At 53.3% G+C, this 16,032-nt stretch overlaps 2 protein-coding genes across 6 annotated transcripts; one reads left to right on the forward strand and one right to left on the reverse strand.

The window, feature by feature from the left end:
- Window positions 1–3,037: 3,037 nt before the first annotated feature.
- Window positions 3,038–6,467, reverse strand: Gpr137 (G protein-coupled receptor 137). 2 transcript variants are annotated; one of them, XM_075973326.1, is made up of 8 exons: window positions 6,049–6,456; window positions 5,480–5,851; window positions 5,356–5,405; window positions 4,540–4,765; window positions 4,273–4,422; window positions 4,034–4,162; window positions 3,776–3,894; window positions 3,038–3,504 (listed from the first exon to the last, which is right to left on the reverse strand). In XM_075973326.1, exons 2-8 carry the CDS (start codon window positions 5,834–5,836, stop codon window positions 3,345–3,347), a joined length of 1,191 nt encoding a protein of 396 aa, XP_075829441.1. In that variant the 5' UTR covers window positions 5,837–5,851; window positions 6,049–6,456; the 3' UTR covers window positions 3,038–3,344. The 2 variants fall into 2 exon arrangements, with proteins under 2 accessions (XP_075829441.1, XP_075829442.1); XM_075973327.1 differs by having other exon boundaries at window positions 3,183–3,398; window positions 3,776–3,920; window positions 5,480–6,467.
- An 805-nt stretch (window positions 6,468–7,272) lies between these two features.
- Window positions 7,273–15,476, forward strand: Bad (BCL2 associated agonist of cell death). Of its 4 annotated transcripts, none has more exons than XM_075973328.1 (4): window positions 7,273–7,412; window positions 7,855–8,034; window positions 14,120–14,310; window positions 14,965–15,476. In XM_075973328.1, the coding sequence occupies exons 1-4, from the start codon at window positions 7,295–7,297 to the stop codon at window positions 15,088–15,090; spliced, it is 615 nt and encodes a 204-aa protein (XP_075829443.1). In that variant the 5' UTR covers window positions 7,273–7,294; the 3' UTR covers window positions 15,091–15,476. The 4 variants fall into 4 exon arrangements, with proteins under 4 accessions (XP_075829443.1, XP_075829445.1, XP_075829444.1 ...); XM_075973330.1 differs by lacking the exon at window positions 7,273–7,412 and adding an exon at window positions 7,489–7,601; XM_075973329.1 differs by lacking the exon at window positions 7,273–7,412 and adding an exon at window positions 7,538–7,754.
- The last annotated feature ends 556 nt before the right edge of the window (window positions 15,477–16,032 follow it).

The following is a 16,032-nucleotide window of genomic DNA, read 5'->3' on the forward strand; positions in this document are numbered from 1 at the left end:
AGATCCTATGGCCTTGTGTTCAGCACTTTTTGTTGTTATTTTGCTTTTTGGAGTCGGGGTTCCTCTGTGTCCTGGAACTTGCTTTGTAGACTAGGGTGGCCTCAAACTCAGAGATCCACCTGTCTCGGCCTTCTAAGTGCTTCTAAGATTCAAGGTGTGCACCACCATGCCAGGTTTAGTGGTGATGGTCAGTGCTTTTAAACCTAGAGTTTAAAGTGACCACCCCAGATAGCAGGGGGCCAGGGTGAGTTACTAAACTCTCTAGAGTCTTCTTGCTCCCACTTAGAGTAAGATAATTTTCTCTGGGTGCTGATTGAGGAGCATTTAAGAGGTCAGTGTTTCTAATACTCAAAGGCTGGCACACACAATTAAGTGCCCTATAAATGTTAGCAATTTTGCTTCCAACCAAAGTGATTGTCCAGCTTACTGCTGAAGTCCTGAGCCTCTGCTGGTTCTCTCTGGAGACCTTGCAGACTTGGCTCCAGGATGCTCCTAAAGAAAGGGCTTCAAGGCAAACACACTGCTAGCCTGAGATCCCAGAAGAGCTGGAATCACCAGGTTTATGGGCAGGTGCCACAGGCTCTAATAAGCAACCTTGGGCCACAGGGCAGATCTGCCAAGATGTCCTGCCAGGAGCACAGGGCACTGACTAAACTGTTGGGGACGTAGGAGAGCACCAGGGGATGACTGCAAGTGGCCAGGTAATCAGCAGAACCCACACCCAGGTGAGGAGATTAAGTGAGGAGATGAAGGCTGTTGTGTGATGTTTTACTCTTTGAGGGGCCCGCCACCCAGCTCCCAAATAAATCGCACATGGAAGCTTATTCCTAGTTATGAATGCACAGCCTTAGCTTGACTTGTTTCTCATCAGCTTTTCTTTTGTTTCTTTCATTTATCTCTCTCTCTCTCTCTCTCTCTCTCTCTCTCTCTCTCTCTCTCTCTCTCGGTTTGCTAAGACAGAGTTTTTCTGTGTGTGGCTTTGGAGCCCATCCTAGCACTCCCTCTGTAGACCAGATAGACCTCGAACTCACAGAGATCCTCCTGCCTCTGCCTCCCGAGTGCTGTGATTAAAGGCGTGTGACTTTCGTTTCCGCTGCATATGTTTTAACTGTGTGAAGCTGTGATTCTCTGCCTGTCAAAAACTTCTGATGGTTCTAATAAAGAGCTGAATGGCCAATAGTGGTGACAGAAACTAGGCCTCAGGCCAGTGAGATTGCTCAGTGTTGCATAAGGCTGCATACCACCAAGCCTGAAATTCCCAGTTTGATTCCTGGTACCTCATGGGTTTCCTTAACTCCATACCTATATGTGTCGATGTATGCACATCCCCCCCAACAATTAAAATAAATGAATATTAAAGGAACTAGGCCTTCACAAAACTTCAAAAACATTAGAAAACAAGATGCCCAACAGACTGTAGAAACTGTGTGGTTAAGAGCACTTACTGCTGCTCCTCCAAAAGCCCTAAGTTCACCAGCATAGAAACAGCCTCTAACTAGCTCCAGGGGATCTGATGCCCTCTTCTGGCTTCCTTGTGCACCACATTCAGGTACAGATACACCTATACATAAATAAAAATAAATCTTAGGGGGGGAAAAGATGCCAAACAAGCTAGGCAGACATGATGGTACATGCCTGTAACCCCAGTAGCTGCAGGTAAAGGTGGGAGTGTCAGGAGTTCGTCGTTCTTCAGCTACATTATAAGGTCTCTGTCTCAAAACGCTGAAACTGGGCCAGTGAGATGTCTCAACAGGTAAAGGTCCTTGCCACCACGCCTGATGACATAAATTTTGTCCCCTGATCCATATGGTGAAAGGAGTGAACCAACTAGTAAGTTGTCATCTGACCTCCACATATGTGCTGTGACAAGGGCTTGTCCACACATACAGACATACAAATACATGTCATTTTACAAAACAAATTAGCAGGGCATGATGGCGCACTCCTTTAATCTCAGCACTAGGGAGGCAGAGGCAGGTGGATCTCTGTGAGTTCCAGGCCAGCCTGGTCTACAGACCAAGTTCCAGGACAGACAGGTAGGTCTGTTAAACAGAGGTATATGTGTGTGGTTTTTTTTGTCTCAAAAAACAAAATAAAACAAAACAAACAAACAAAGTTATCGGGCTAGTGAGCTGATTTAGTGAGCGAAGGCACTTGCTGCCAAGCCTTACAACCTGAGCTCGCTCTCCAGGTTCCACACTGTAGGAGAGAATTACCTCTATAGGAACCCACACACATACACAATAAATAAAATACATTTTTTTCAGTTTCTCTGTGTAACAGTCCAGGAACTCACTCTGGAGACCAGGCTGATCTTGAACTCACAGAGATTCATCTGCTTCAGCCTCCTGAATGCTGGGATTAAAGGTGTGTGCCACTACTGCTCTGTTGTAATAAAAAAAATTTGGGGGGGGGTTGGTTTTTCGAGGCAGGGTTTCTCTGTGTAATAGTCCTAGATCTCATGGAACTAGCTCTCATAGACCAGGCTGCCAGGCTGGCCTTGAACTCACAGAGATCCACCTGCCTCTGCCTCCCTAGTGCTGGGATTAAAGGTGTGTGCCACCACCACCTGGCAATAAAATCTTTTTTTTAAAGGATGCCTAAAAGCTACCAATTACAGTGCTGTGTGGTTTGGGAGAGCGGTTATGGCTCTCTGCACAGCCAAAGGAAAGTTTCATGGAGATTCAATTTCCTGCCTCCACCTAGGAGATTCAACCCATGGCCTTGGACATTCCTGGAAAGCATTCTACAATTGAGCCTCATTTCCAGCCTGTGGAGGCAATTTTTCAATCAGGAAGACTCATTGAAGCCCAAGAATTTCAGGCCAGGCTGGGCAACACAGAGGAGGCTACTCTGAACCAGGAAAGCTTTGACAGCAGACCCCTGTGCAGTCCCTCTGCTGCTTCAAGCCTGCTAGCCCTGATGAAGGTGGGTGCTACCTGCTCAGCCTAGCAACCCATGTCAAGGGCCAGGGTTTGATCAGCCTGATGCTAAACAGGCCAAGGCAGGAAGGAACAGAACTCAGACAGATGACAGATGAAGGGACAGGGCACAGACTCTGTTTATTGAGTGGTAGGCACAGGAGAGGTAGCTGGCTCCAGTGTGGAAGCAGAGGTGGCAGGTCATGCCAGGGCACTGTGGGCATCCGGCAGCCTGGAGGCCTTGTCCCTATCTTAGGGGGATGGCACAAGCTCACTACGATAGGAGCAGCAAGGAGCTGGCCAGAGGAGAGAAGCAGCCACAGTCCCCTGGCATCCTGGGCAAGAAGCGGCAGATGCACTTGGCACAGGGGCTGGGGATAAGGGGATCTGGGACCCGGGTGCTCTAAGGGGAGTAAAAGGAGATCATGTCTGTGGTGTGGAATAGAGGCTGTGGTGGTGGCCGCCAGGTCCTGGCACCTGGGAGAAGAGCAGAGGAGTGGTCCTTGTCTGGCTGGCCCCGCCCCAGCCTGGCTCGCGCCCGATGGCACCATACCAGCTGCCAGAGCCCAGGCTGCCGGACATGCTGCAGGCAGAAAAGCAAGGTAAGTACCAGGAGTCCCAGGTAGTGCCCAGGGTCACATAGGATGGGGGAGCAGAGAGGCTGAAAACAGAGAGCCCTAGATCAGAGGGCAAACTGCTTCTTGGGGCAGTAGCAGGTGTACATAGTAGTACTGGGAACCTGGGGTGGCTCCGCTCAGAACAAGTGAGGAAACAAAAGCCCAGTTCTTGATCCCCATTGCCTCATGGAGCCAGGCAGGACCCTAAGACCCCTCAAGCAGGGTTGAGGCTCCTACCTGGTGCTCTCACTCCGGCTGTGCTCCCAGGAGCAGCCCTCATCCTCACAGTGCCCAGCCCGGTCAAAGAAGTAGGAACGGGAGCCAAAAACCTGCCCGTTGAGGATTCGACTGGTGCTCTGTAGGTGTGTGGGGAAAGTTGCAACTATGGAGATATATATATATATATGCGCCCCATAACTACCCCAGGACCCCAGGCTAGAATTCCCAGGGTCCAGCCCTCTCCACTAAACCTAGCGGTGGTTGGGGGAGTCCTACCAGGTCCTGCGGGGGCCGGTGTACCCGGAAGAAGCCCACCAGCAGTGTGGTGGGCAGCAGTTCCCACACGAACAGGATGAGGCCAAACACCAGGTAGCCTTTGTTCCCTAGGTCATTCACCAGGTCTGCCTGGGGAAGAGCAGAGGCTGAAACAGTCTGCCACCACACACACCATGTTGGGAGGACCCGGCCACAGGAGGCTAGATACTACAGAAGGCACAAATTTGACCAATGCCTACCTGGTCAGATACGTTGTACCAGTCGTAATCGAAGGCATCTAGCCGGCTCCGAGGGGCCAAGGCCAGAGCTGCCAGGTTGTAACAGGCCCGGCTGGCATAGAGCAGAACCATGGCACCCCCTATGGCAGCTGCCTGGCACACACTGGTCCCCTAGTAGAGACGACAATAGAGGATCTTAAGGTAGAGGAGGCTTCTATCTTCCTTTACATCCTAAAGACTTCTGTTCAAGGATCCCCCAGGATACTACATCAGGGTTGGTGGCCCTACCTTAGCCTCTAAGTAGATGCTAGTGGAAGGGGCTCGCCGGGCGACGAGGCAGAGGCAGGCAGCAAGCGAAAGGGCACAGATGACGAAGAGGGAGTCGCTCACCAGGACACGGACCAGCAGAAGGACCCAGGGCTGTGCCCGGTGCTGGCGGGACAGCACTGCACACAATACATTCACCAGCAGAAAGAGCAGCGAAGCGCCCACGAAGGCCCCTCGGACAGCCAGCCTGCAGCCCACAGCAGAGTCAGCGCCAGACCGTGGGTCTTCCTGACCCACACCAACCACCCCAACTCCTCAGCAGACCCCAGGCTCAGCCAGAACTCATATGGTCCAATCTAAACTCTGAGGAAACTCAAAGAGGTGAGGCTATGCATTGTAGGGAGAGCACCAGATTTGGGGGGGGGGTGTCAACATCTAGATCTAAGCCCTGACCTTGAACACATTGCTTTAAATAACTGGGCCTCAGTTTCTTCATCTTGCAAATGAGAGAAAGAATAATATCTCAGGTGAGATGTGAAAAGATGCTTGTGAAATATCTTTATAAACTGGAAGTCACTGTGCAAAGGACAGGACAGTGCAGACAAGGTCACTAGAAACGCAGCACTACTTTATATATATTCCATGAACTGGAGCTTCTATCCTTCTCCACCATGGATGACGCTGGTGCTTTCTCCCCCTGACACTGTCACAGCTGTCTGCACCAGGTGCTTTAGTTTTTCCAAGCTCTAACACAAATGTTCTTGGGGTTCTTCTTGTCTCAACCCTGCTGGGTGGGCTCCTTCCTGTCCCTGACCCATTAACATCTCCAGTACTTACAAGCCTCGGCTCATCTCTGGCCGACGCTTCGCCTTGGCCTTGAACACCACCTGGGAGCAGAGATCCCCATCACTCCTTTGGACCCTTGGGCTTGCCCTCCCACCACACCAGTTCCCGTGGTTACCTGGGCAAAGTAGAGGTTCATAAGCGTCAGTGTGAAGAACTGCAGGCAGACAGGGCAACAATAGAGAAGCCAAAAAGGCAAGGGACCCAGGCGGTTGGCCCTGGGAGTATCTCGGAAGTAGAAGGAGAAGAGTGTGGTACGCAAGGCTGCCCAGAGCAGACAGAGTGCCAGGAACACAGTCTGATAGCTGAGGCGCTTGTGCCCATACAGAAGCACAAGCCAGAGCTGCGCATAGACAGAGAAGAAGAGCAGAGCGTATAGGGCAGTGTAGGCAGCGGTCAGCCCAAGGGTCACTGTAGGCGGCAGTGCAGGTACCAGCCCGGCTGCAGGTACCAGGCCAGACAGGTTGCTCTCCATGTCAAGGAGGGAGGCCTGAAATCAGGAGACAGAGATGGAGGGCTGGCCAGAAGCCAGGGAAATAAATACGGAGGGGTGGGAACTGCAGGAGGCGGTGAGAGCTGGGACTCTGGAGGAAAGAAGTTGGGGTTGCCAGGCCTTTCCTCAACAGAGACGTGGGGGATGAGCCCTGGACTCCTCACTCTGGAGTGTGTAAGGGTACTCTTTCCTACCCAAGGCAAATGGAGTGGGGGTTGGGGGTGTCCCTCCCTGGGTCAGCCCCAGAGCCAAGATGGGAGGATGCAGTGGTACAGAAAGTCCCTGGCCTTGGTCGCTCGTGTCCGGCTGGCAGGAGGGGGAGAGCCGGCCGATGCCCCTCAGTTTAGGACAGCGGCCGCTGCGGGGGCGCCCAACGCCCCGCTCTCCCCCTCCCCACGCTTGGTGGCTCTTCCCCCTCCAATAATCCGGATTGGGGGGCTTCTTCCTCTGTCCTCAAGATTCCAGGCGTTGTTCCCCCACCGCGTCCACCCTTAGCCCCGGTGAATAAGAGGAAGTCGATGTCAGGTCCTCAGGCCGCTGCTGGGGAAGCGGGATCCGGTCGCCGGGACACGGGGCTCCAGCTCCCCGGCTCCCGCTGCTCCGCCCCACTCCTGCGCCTGCGCGGGCGTCCGTCCGCTACGCAAATTGCGCAGCGGCCGATGGGAACTCCGAGACCGTGCACCGCGCCCGGCGTGAAGTTCTTTAAGAATCGGCGCAAGATGCGCTGCTGACGGGCGTCCGGGGTTACGGATGGCGGCGGGAGGCCGAGAGGCGGAGACTGCGTCGCATACAGCAAGCACCCGAGTTACCCGTGCCCTGAATCGTTAGCTCTTAATGTTTGGGGGACCACTAATTCCCATGCCTAGATCCCCAAGCCCACAACAGGATCGGCGTGCCTTTATGGGGGCGGCAACGACTTCCCCGCACAGGGTCGCTGAAGGAAACTTCCGCCCACAACCAAGATGGCATCCGGCCCCGCCCCCTAGCTTCTGTCCGCCGGCCCAGCGCTCCGGCCTGCGGCCGCTTGCGCATCACACACTATTCCTGATAGCCGAGCCCCTGGGAACCCCACGACTCGCCCTCGTGGGTACCCCTGTCCCTTTTCCCATCCTGCTTGGAAGGAGCTCCCGAGATGGTGCGGTGGGTTGTTCCCGAGTCGGGCAGCGCGAGGCCTCCACGAGCGGGAGGAGGAAGGAGCCGGCTTCCCCATCCTGGTCACTCGGTCCAGGGAGAGCAATAACCATCGCAACGATCATTGCACCCGACGGCGGAGCTTCAGTGAACGGTTCTACAAGTGCTTTCACCCATAGTGATCACTGAGCTGTTTACAGAGTTTTCACCAGCTCCCCGGGGGGTGTCATTAGCCCCATTTTACAGGAGGGAATTCGGGCCCCGAAGGTCTGGAGGATTTATCAGCCGAAGCAGGCCTCCAGGATCTAAATGGGAACCCCAAAACAGCCTTTGCTGGCTCCAGCACACGCTCTAGGCGTGAGGAAGTCCGATCCCGGAATCCGGAGCCTGGGGAGCGACGCGGGAGGAAGGCGGTGGAGACCAGCAGGTCGACCGACGGCAGGGGTGGGACCTGGCTTGGGGTGGCCCCGCCTCCAGGCCGACCCGGGATTTACTTCGAGAACTGATTGGGTCAGATCTGTGACAGTTCCCGTCGCCGAGGAAACTAGGACCGGGCGCCCTTAGAACTAGAGGGAGGAGGCAGGCCCGGGTCTGGGGCCTCGAGATCGGGCTTGGGGTGAGACCTATTCGTGGTCATAACGGGCAAGCAGGACGCACCAGGACTGGGACAGAGCTCTCAAGAGAGATTTAGTATCCCGGGGACAGCCTGTGTTCTCTACCAGGCTAGACCCAGCAGACAGATGAGGGCTTGGAAGACTGGTGGCCTGAGGTGGGGCGGGGAGGTTTGCTCCGGTGGGAGAGGGAACCAGGGGCACCTCTGCCCTGCTGTTTGCTTAGCTGTGCCCTGAGTACTTATCTTGTCTCTACAGCCCAGAGTATGTTCCAGATCCCAGAGTTTGAGCCGAGTGAGCAGGAAGACTCCAGTACTGCAAATAGGGGCCTGGGCCCTAGCCTCACTGGGGACCAGCCAGGTCCCTGCCTGGCCCCAGGTCTCCTGGGGAGCATCGGACACCAACGGGGACAGGCAGTCAACAGCAGTCATCATGGAGGTAGGTCCCCCACCACCATCATCCTTTCTCCTTGCCCCCTTTGCATCCCTGTTGCAGCTATACTTCCTGGAGACTCTGGGGGAAACTCTGAGCCTCAAATTGCCTCCTCTACAAACCAACTATCACTACCTTAGTAAGACCACTCGATTAATTCACAGAAATGTATGGCATGCCCTTAATGATCAAACTGATTCACTGAAAGCTCAAGACAGACTCCCTTATTATGGCCTCAGGATAGACATGAGCAGGAGATGAGCAGATCCCCACGAGCAAGTGACTTTCCTAAGGTCACCCTAGGAGGTAGTGCTGGAAGACTCCTCAGATCCTGGGTTAGAGCCTTCCAGTGGCCAGTAGAGCAGCCCTGGCTGTCCTGGAACTTGCTCAGCAGACCAGGCTGGCCTTGAATTTGGAGATCCACCTGCCTCTGTCTCCCGGGTGCTGGGATCACAGGTGGGCCCACATGCCTGGCATTTTTAAAATTATATGTGTGCCAGTGTGCGCAAGTGCAGGTGCCTTGGATCCCCTAGAGCTGTTGTAGGTGGTTGTGAGCTGCATCCACATGGTTACTGGGAACTGAACTCACATCCTCCCCAAGAGCAGCAAATGCTCAGCCACTGGGCCATCTCTTCATACCACCTCACCTCTTTAAACCTTCAATTTTTTTTGTTTTTGTTTTCCAAGACAGGGTTTCTCTGTAGCTTTGGAGCCTGTCCTGGATGGAGCTAGCTCTTGTACACCAGGCTGGCCTTGAATTCCTTGAATTCACAGAGATCCGCCTGCCTCTGCCTAGAATTAAAGGCTTGCCTGGGATTAAAGGCTTGCGCCACCACCACCCAGCTCCTTGCTTGCTCTTTTTCTGCTCCGATATCCTATTCTCTGCCCTCACCTGGTTGTCCCTTCTCACGCCTGAGGCGCACTAACTTGTGTTCATCCATGTGCTAGTGTGGCGGGACAGACCGCCAACAGAGGATCTAGAAGAAAACTACACAGTGCTCAGGAGATAATGTGTGAAAATAGAGAGCAGAATCCCAGGGCTATGTAGTGACTGGGGAGTGACTTACCGAGGTAGTCGGGGGGCCTAGGAGAGAGCAGCCCTGTAGGTAAGGCCTGTGTGCAGACAAAGAGAAAAAGACTTAGCAGGCCCCAGTACAAGAATTGCTCCTGGGTAGCAGGGTCCCAGGTGGGAAGAGGTGAAGAAGGGTAACTAGAGCCCTGTCCAATTCAGTCTGTACAGATCTTTGAAGGCCATTGTAAGAAAACCTTTGACTGGAATCCTGGGAAGATTTTTTTTCCTTTTTACTGTGCTGGGGATGGAGCCCAGGGCCTTTGCATATGCTGAGCAAGTGCTCGTCTCCTGAGCCATATCCCAGGCCTAGGTCTGTCAGGAAGACAGTGATAGCCTGGGAGTGGGGGGAAGGAAAGAGGTGTCACAAAGGACACCCAGCACCCTTGAAAGTTGGAAGAAAGAGAGATGGGGGAAGGTCAGGGATCAGGTAGGAACTTTTAGAAATGAAGGTGGGAGCGGCAGGGAGTTAATCTCAGTAGCTTTTGTAACAGCCAGCCAGGAATGGGTGCTAGATGGTGTACACAAGGAGAAAATAGTGCTTGTGGGGTGAGCTGGCCCAGTCGGAAGAAGAGGAGCTGCCTCGGGTTTTACACCTCCACCCAAGGGATGATGCATCAACATGTGGGAAGTGGCAGTTGGCTGACATCCTAGGACGGAGTCATTTGATAAGTGACAGGGTCTAGGTTATGCCATTGGAATGAGGGACTGGGACACTGTCATGGGAGGAGGGGCAAGGAACAGGGAGGACCACTCAGGTTCAGTAAACTCGGAGTAGGGGAAGGGGCTGGCAGAACAGTTTGTGTCCTGTCAAGCTTGAGGCATGTAGTTAGGCAGTGACAAGCTCTGCAACCTGATTTAGGGGGACAGCGAAAGCATGCCCTGCAGTGTGGCAAGGAGTAGAGAGGTGCACCCCAGCTCGGCTCCTTGAAGGAGAGCTGCCAGGCAAACAGCCATGGGGCAGGCAGCAGAATGTCCTCTTTGCTTCCCTGCCCTCCCATGCTAGGCAAGGACTAAACCAGGGAAACACTCCCTGAGCCCTGTATGTGTGTGTGTGGGGTGTCTCATAAATGTTTGATTTAGTTTTTAGTTGTCTCAAAACCAATTACAGAACTGGGTGCAGTGGTATATGCCTGCAAACTCAGCACCCAGCACGGATGAGTTTGAGGCCAACTTGGGCTCCTTAGTGAGACCCTATTCCAGCAAAACAAAGCAGCACAAATGATTGTCCTTAAAGAGATTTACAAGTGTCAGACCTGTCAGAGCCGTGGAGCTTCTGACCATCTATCTCTGCAGTCAGCTCACCCTGCCTCTCCTGCCAGCTCCCTGCACCATGGGCTGTGAGCATCCCTAGGACAAACTGCACAGTAGGAAGGGGAGAAGCAGCCAACACCAGCCTCTGGGCAAGACTGCAACATCGGGGCCCTTTAGGAGCTGATTGAAAGGTTAACTGCTGCTGCCTGAATTTCCCAAGCTGTAAAATGGGACTAGAACTGTTCCTACTTCACAGGGCTGCAGTAAGCGCACTTGAGTTCATGTTAACAGTGCTCAGAAACTGCCTAGCACAGAGGAGGTGCTGTGGAGGTCCTAGGCCTGCCATAATTGTGGTTATTATTGTTTGTGTGAATTAGCTCAGGCTCTGCAGATCTGGGTTTCCATCAGTAGTCAAGGGCCTTGAACATCCAGTGCTCTTGGATGACAAACAGGTTAGACTCAGGATAGAAATGACTTGAAGGCATTCCTTCCATATAGCCATTCAAGGTTTAAGGTAGATGTAGACTTAGTTGGGTTTTGGGGCAGGGATTGGGAAACCACAGACATGGGCTAAATCCCTGTGGTTTTGCACTGCCCCTTAGCTAGGAATGTTTTTGTGGTTGTGTTTTGGGGTCAGGACCCAGGGCCTTCAGCTTACTAAGCAAACACCATCACTGAACCACATATCCCCAACCTTTGTTATATTTGTTGAGACAAAAATCTCACTGTTACCCAGGATGGCCTCAAACTCCTGGGCTTAAGCAACCCTCCTGCCTCAGACAGCCAACTAGCAAGCAGCTGGGACTGCAGGTTTGCACCACCAGTAGGAACAGTTTATTTGTCTTTTCAATGCAGGACTTTTGTGAGTAGCCCTTGCTGGCTTTGAACTCTGGTTTCTGCCCCCCAAGGGCTTGGATTAAAGGCGTGTGCTACCATGTCTAGCTGGGAACAGTTTTATCTATTGAAATGGTTGGTTGACAAATTCCACAGAGCAAATTATTTCCCCCCCCCCCCCCGAAATGAGGCTTCTTTGTACAGCTCTGGTTGTCCTGAAACTCACTCTGTAAACCAGGCTGTCCTTGAACTCACAGAGAGCTGCCTGTCTCTGCCTCCCAAGTGCTGAGATTAAAGTCCTGCACCACCACCACCCGGTTTTTTCTTTAACAAATATTTTATTGTAACAGGTAAAAATTGTATCAAGTTCATATTTCGGTTTTATTGAGTAAAACAATGGTTGGCACAGTGGTGTTGTGGGGGACGTTTTGTCTAGACTCCAGCTCTGAGCAAGCTGGGCTGTTGTTGTTGAGGCCCTGGGACCGAAGACTTGGCCAGGGCAGGGCCAGGTGAGGCCCCAGGCTGGAACTAAAATGTGTTTCCTCAAGGCTACAGCTCAAGTCTGGGCAGGCTGCTGCTGGTGCTGGGAGGGTATAGGACTCCTTGTTTTTGTTTTTATTACTCTTTTCCCCCTAGCTGAGTTTTGTTTGTGTAAGGGCCTGCACAGAGGTCAGAAGATAATTTCTGGGAGTTGGTTTGGTTCTTTCCTCTTCTACTTCACAAGTCTCAGGAATTGAACTTAAGTAATCAAGCTTGGTGGCAAGCGCCTTTTCCTGTTTTGTCACCGCCAGGCACGCCCATCAGTTTTAATGGAGTACACTAGGATGCTTCCTGAACTATGAAGTTTCCCACTCAGCCACACCCACTTATCCAGAAACCCCGTGGGTAAGGAGCTTTAAAGGTGCTTAACAACCAGTCTCTTCCCATCCTCCCCACCCCCAGTCTGTCTGGGGGGGGTGGCAGAAGTCAGGAGGCCTGAGCAGCCACCCACAGAAGAGCAACCCATCCCTTCCCCTGAGGGATTGAGGCGGGTCTGGGCCACACCCCACCCACCACCCTCTTTATCCCCGAGGAGTTAACAGAATCTCCAGGTTCTTTCCAGTAAATGCAAAGATATTTCTAGAAATTCCATTCAGGGGCCTGAGCCGCGGCTCAGTCTGTAGAGGACCTGCCTGGTGGCTTCCAGTCTCAGTACCTTCTAAACTGCAGTTGGGAGGTGGGAGCAGAAGGACCAGAAGTTTAAGACCAGCATTTCAGCTACCCAAGACCCATCAACCAATAAAATGTCCCTTGACACAAACACACTGCTTAGTACCTTTAGTGACTGACACCAAGAGCCATGCCACCGCATAGGCTCTTGGCATAGCTGACACTAGTAGGGAAGAAGAAAATGACTTCTCCAATTGGGCCACTGTGCACTCTGAAGGGGGTGCTGGGACGGAAATGGACGTAGCCCTTGGAGTCAGACTGGTTGTGTTTACACCAGTCTTCAGCACTTACTGTGTGGCCTTGGGAAGGCTGAACTTCCCCGATAATAGGAGTTGAGAACTGTCAATCCAAGGGAAGCTTCCAGCCCTACCTGCTCAGTGTCCTGCTTGATTGGTTGGCTTTTTGTTTTGTCTTGTGAGGTGCTATGGATGGAACCCAGGGCCTTGAGCATGCTAAGCAAGGATTTAAACACTGCTCATGAAGGCAAATTCTTTGGCGGAGGGAGCACATGAGCTACAGTGCCCAAGTGCCAGTGCAGGTCAGAGGGCAGCTTGTCACAAAAGGAAACCACCTAGTTGCCAAGTAGTCCCACTGAAATACTCTGTAGGTGGCCAGTGGTACTGTTCTGGCCAGGCGCATTGAAGAGACCCAGGCCAGGCCTTGCTTGATCTCCTACCTCTGGCTTTCTGTTACACGCCTGCAGCTGGGATCCTTCGGCCTACAGCTGAGCAGCAGAGTTCTGCCCGCTGACTTCTGAGAAAAGAAGGCAAACTTACCAACCCCCAAACCCGGGGGCTATTTTACCTCCTCCCAAGCTTTCCCTACAGACTGGGTGTGGGCAGCAGGCTGCACCTAGCTCTGGACTCTGCCCCTGGGAGTGGTTCTGGGTCTTCACTGGTCTGGACAGCTGGACAGCGGGGGTACAGGTGGCAGAAGTCAGGATGGCACACAGTGCCCAGATCAAAGAAGCAGATCTTCCACCATTTGCCTGCAGCTCACAGGGCACTTCTACACTCCAAAGTGACCTTCACACAGGTGCGTTAGTGCGCAGGGCAGGGTAGGTGAGACTCCCTTCCTGAAGGGAGGAAACTGACTTGAAGTTGAAGGGAGGCTGGGCAAGGCAAGGTTGCACAGCCTGCTGGGCTCTGGTTTCCAAACCCAGGGACTCTGGTTCCAGGGCTTAACAGCTTTGTCAACCTGAGAAAACGGACTTCTCTTAACTCCTGAGTAGCTTTTTTTCTCCCGACCCCCACCCCATTTGTGAGGGAAAAAGACTACCTGTTCTCACGTAGCTGAGGTTGGGATTATAAATGTGAACCTCCACGTCTGGTCTGTAGAACCAGGTGAGGAGGATAGTTTAGCACATAAAGGCTAGTCTAGAAAAACAACACAACACACCCACAGTTCTGGACACTGTCTCCACAAAAGAGGTGCAATAGAGACCCTTTGCAAAGCCAGAGCAGGGCTCCTCCCTACTTAGGGGTTGCTATGACACCATGTGATAATTATCCCTTATGCCCCTATTTTGTGAGAGACACAGTAGAAAATTTTTGTGTACACCAAAGGCGACCTTCATTACCACTCGACAAGGACTTGTGGCGTTAAGTCGATTTTTCACAAAAGCACTCTGAGCTCCCCTCCACTCTCAAAGGAGAGACTGGGGCTATTGGAAGGGGAGTAAACAGCAGGTCGAGATTCACACCTCTTCCAACCCGACTCCTGCAGGCGCTGGAGCAATGGAGATCCGGAGTCGTCACAGTTCGTACTCCGCGGGGACCGAGGAGGATGAAGGGATGGAGGAGGAGCTCAGCCCCTTTCGGGGCCGCTCGCGTTCGGCTCCCCCCAACCTCTGGGCCGCGCAGCGGTACGGCCGTGAGCTCCGAAGGATGAGCGATGAGTTTGAGGGTTCCTTCAAGGTGAGCGCCTGCGTAGGCTGCGACGGGACCTATACTGGCCTGCCCATTCTGATACCTAGGGCATGTCGGGATTTGTAGTTTTAGGTCCACCGGGTTGGCCCTTTCGTATTCCGGGGTATGCCGGGATTTGCAGTTCTAATCCGTCCCCTGTTACTTGTGTCCGGTGACTTGCTGGCCCGACTTGTAGTCCAAGGATTTCCTCCCTCTTTCTTTGCCCAAAGCCCCGCCCCAGCCCCGGTACTTGTCGGCACTTGTAGTTTTTACAGCCAGACCACTAAGAAAACCAGTATTGTCTGGGATCTGTAGTACAGACTTACTTCAGGCCGAAGATCCTGAATCTCCGAGGTTCGTAGAGCACGAGGCTTGGTAGTATCTGAGCCTCTCCTCAACTTCTGAACCACTTCAACTTCTTGAATTCAGCCCCATCCTCTTAACTCTAGGTCTCTTGTTTTTGAGGTTTCATTTAGGGTCCCAGTAGTTTCTGGGCTCCAACCAATCCCGATTCCTAAGAGCCTACTCATCTTGTAGTGTCTCTGACCGCCCAGTTCAGAGCAAGCTGGTGGCCGTGGTCTTTATATTCCAACTCAGAATGTGGGGACTTGGTCGGGATGCCAGGGTAAGGCTCGCTCATACAACTCTTTTCCTTCCCTGAAGGGACTTCCTCGCCCAAAGAGCGCTGGGACTGCCACACAGATGCGACAAAGCGCTAGCTGGACGCGTATTATCCAGTCTTGGTGGGATCGAAACTTGGGCAAAGGAGGCCCCACCCCCTCCCAGTGATCTGCTCCACATTCCCGGAACTGTACCAGCTCTCGTCACCCGCCATGTTGGGTGTGGGCGGAAGTCCGAGCCTTGGGGATAAAAAGAGGATCGCTGTGTCCCTTCAACAGGGTGAAGAGCTGGCGAACAGCTCGAGTCGCTTCCGGTGCGTGCAATAGCCACGAAGGGGTGGTTCTCGTTGGGAATTCTAAAGTTTCCGCACCCTCCCCCCCCCAGCTTCCGGAAGTGGCAACTTTTCCCCTCTCCGGTAACAGGCCGCCCTCAGGCGCCTGCGCTAAATTGCGAGCCGGGGTAAACCGTGACTCGGCTGCAGCCCTATCAAGCAAATGGTTGCAACAAACGTGCTTTATAATAAAGCCCGCGCCTGTGCTGTCGCGTCTGTCTTTTGTTGGGGTTCCAGAAACCGGATTATTATTTCTGATAGTTTTAAGAAACTCATTTTACTCGTAAGGGAAACAGGCTCTGTCCAAGAATTGAGACCGAGAAGTCGAGGCAACCAGGAAGCCCGGCTGCTAAGCTTTGGGGTGAAGGAGCGGATCGTGGCTAGACCCCTGGGACAGCCAGGCCCTTATCTCTAATATGGTAATTGGGAGCTGCAGGCCAGACGGCCGCCGGAATTCAGCTTTCTGCAAACCGTGCCGCGGTTCCCCCGGGGCGGGGGGGGGGGGTCATTTGCTCCTATTTGGGTCAGTCCTTGTGAGCAGCTACTGTGTGACCGGCTTGGGGCCAGCGCTGCTGAGGGACCTGGCAGGGCACACGGGGCGGGGCGGCACGATCACTAGGGAACGGAGAAGCTTCTCACGGGGACCTGGAGCTGGGCCCAGAGCTCAGTTCAGAGATTTATTGGCGCCCCTATAGCCCAGGCCAGTGCTTTGCGCTGGTTATGCAGATAAGTTGCGCCACAACCCTGCTTCCCGGAACATGGGATGGGGCGGCGACCAT

This window comes from Microtus pennsylvanicus, chromosome 5 (assembly GCF_037038515.1).
Source record: "Microtus pennsylvanicus isolate mMicPen1 chromosome 5, mMicPen1.hap1, whole genome shotgun sequence".
In the NCBI taxonomy this organism is placed as follows: domain Eukaryota; kingdom Metazoa; phylum Chordata; class Mammalia; order Rodentia; family Cricetidae; genus Microtus; species Microtus pennsylvanicus.

Coding starts and splice junctions, on each gene's coding strand:
- Gpr137 (XM_075973326.1), bottom strand. CDS start 5,836: ATGGAGAGCAACCTGTCTGGCCTGGTACCTGCAGCCGGGCTGGTACCT. Junction 4,766..5,355: donor CCAGAGATGAGCCGAGGCTT/GTAAGTACTGGA, acceptor TGTGGGCTGCAG/GCTGGCTGTCCGAGGGGCCT. Junction 3,505..3,775: donor AGCCGGAGTGAGAGCACCAG/GTAGGAGCCTCA, acceptor TTCTGCCTGCAG/CATGTCCGGCAGCCTGGGCT.
- Bad (XM_075973328.1), top strand. CDS start 7,295: ATGGGAACCCCAAAACAGCCTTTGCTGGCTCCAGCACACGCTCTAGGC. Junction 7,413..7,854: donor AAGGCGGTGGAGACCAGCAG/GTCGACCGACGG, acceptor TTGTCTCTACAG/CCCAGAGTATGTTCCAGATC. Junction 8,035..14,119: donor CAACAGCAGTCATCATGGAG/GTAGGTCCCCCA, acceptor CGACTCCTGCAG/GCGCTGGAGCAATGGAGATC.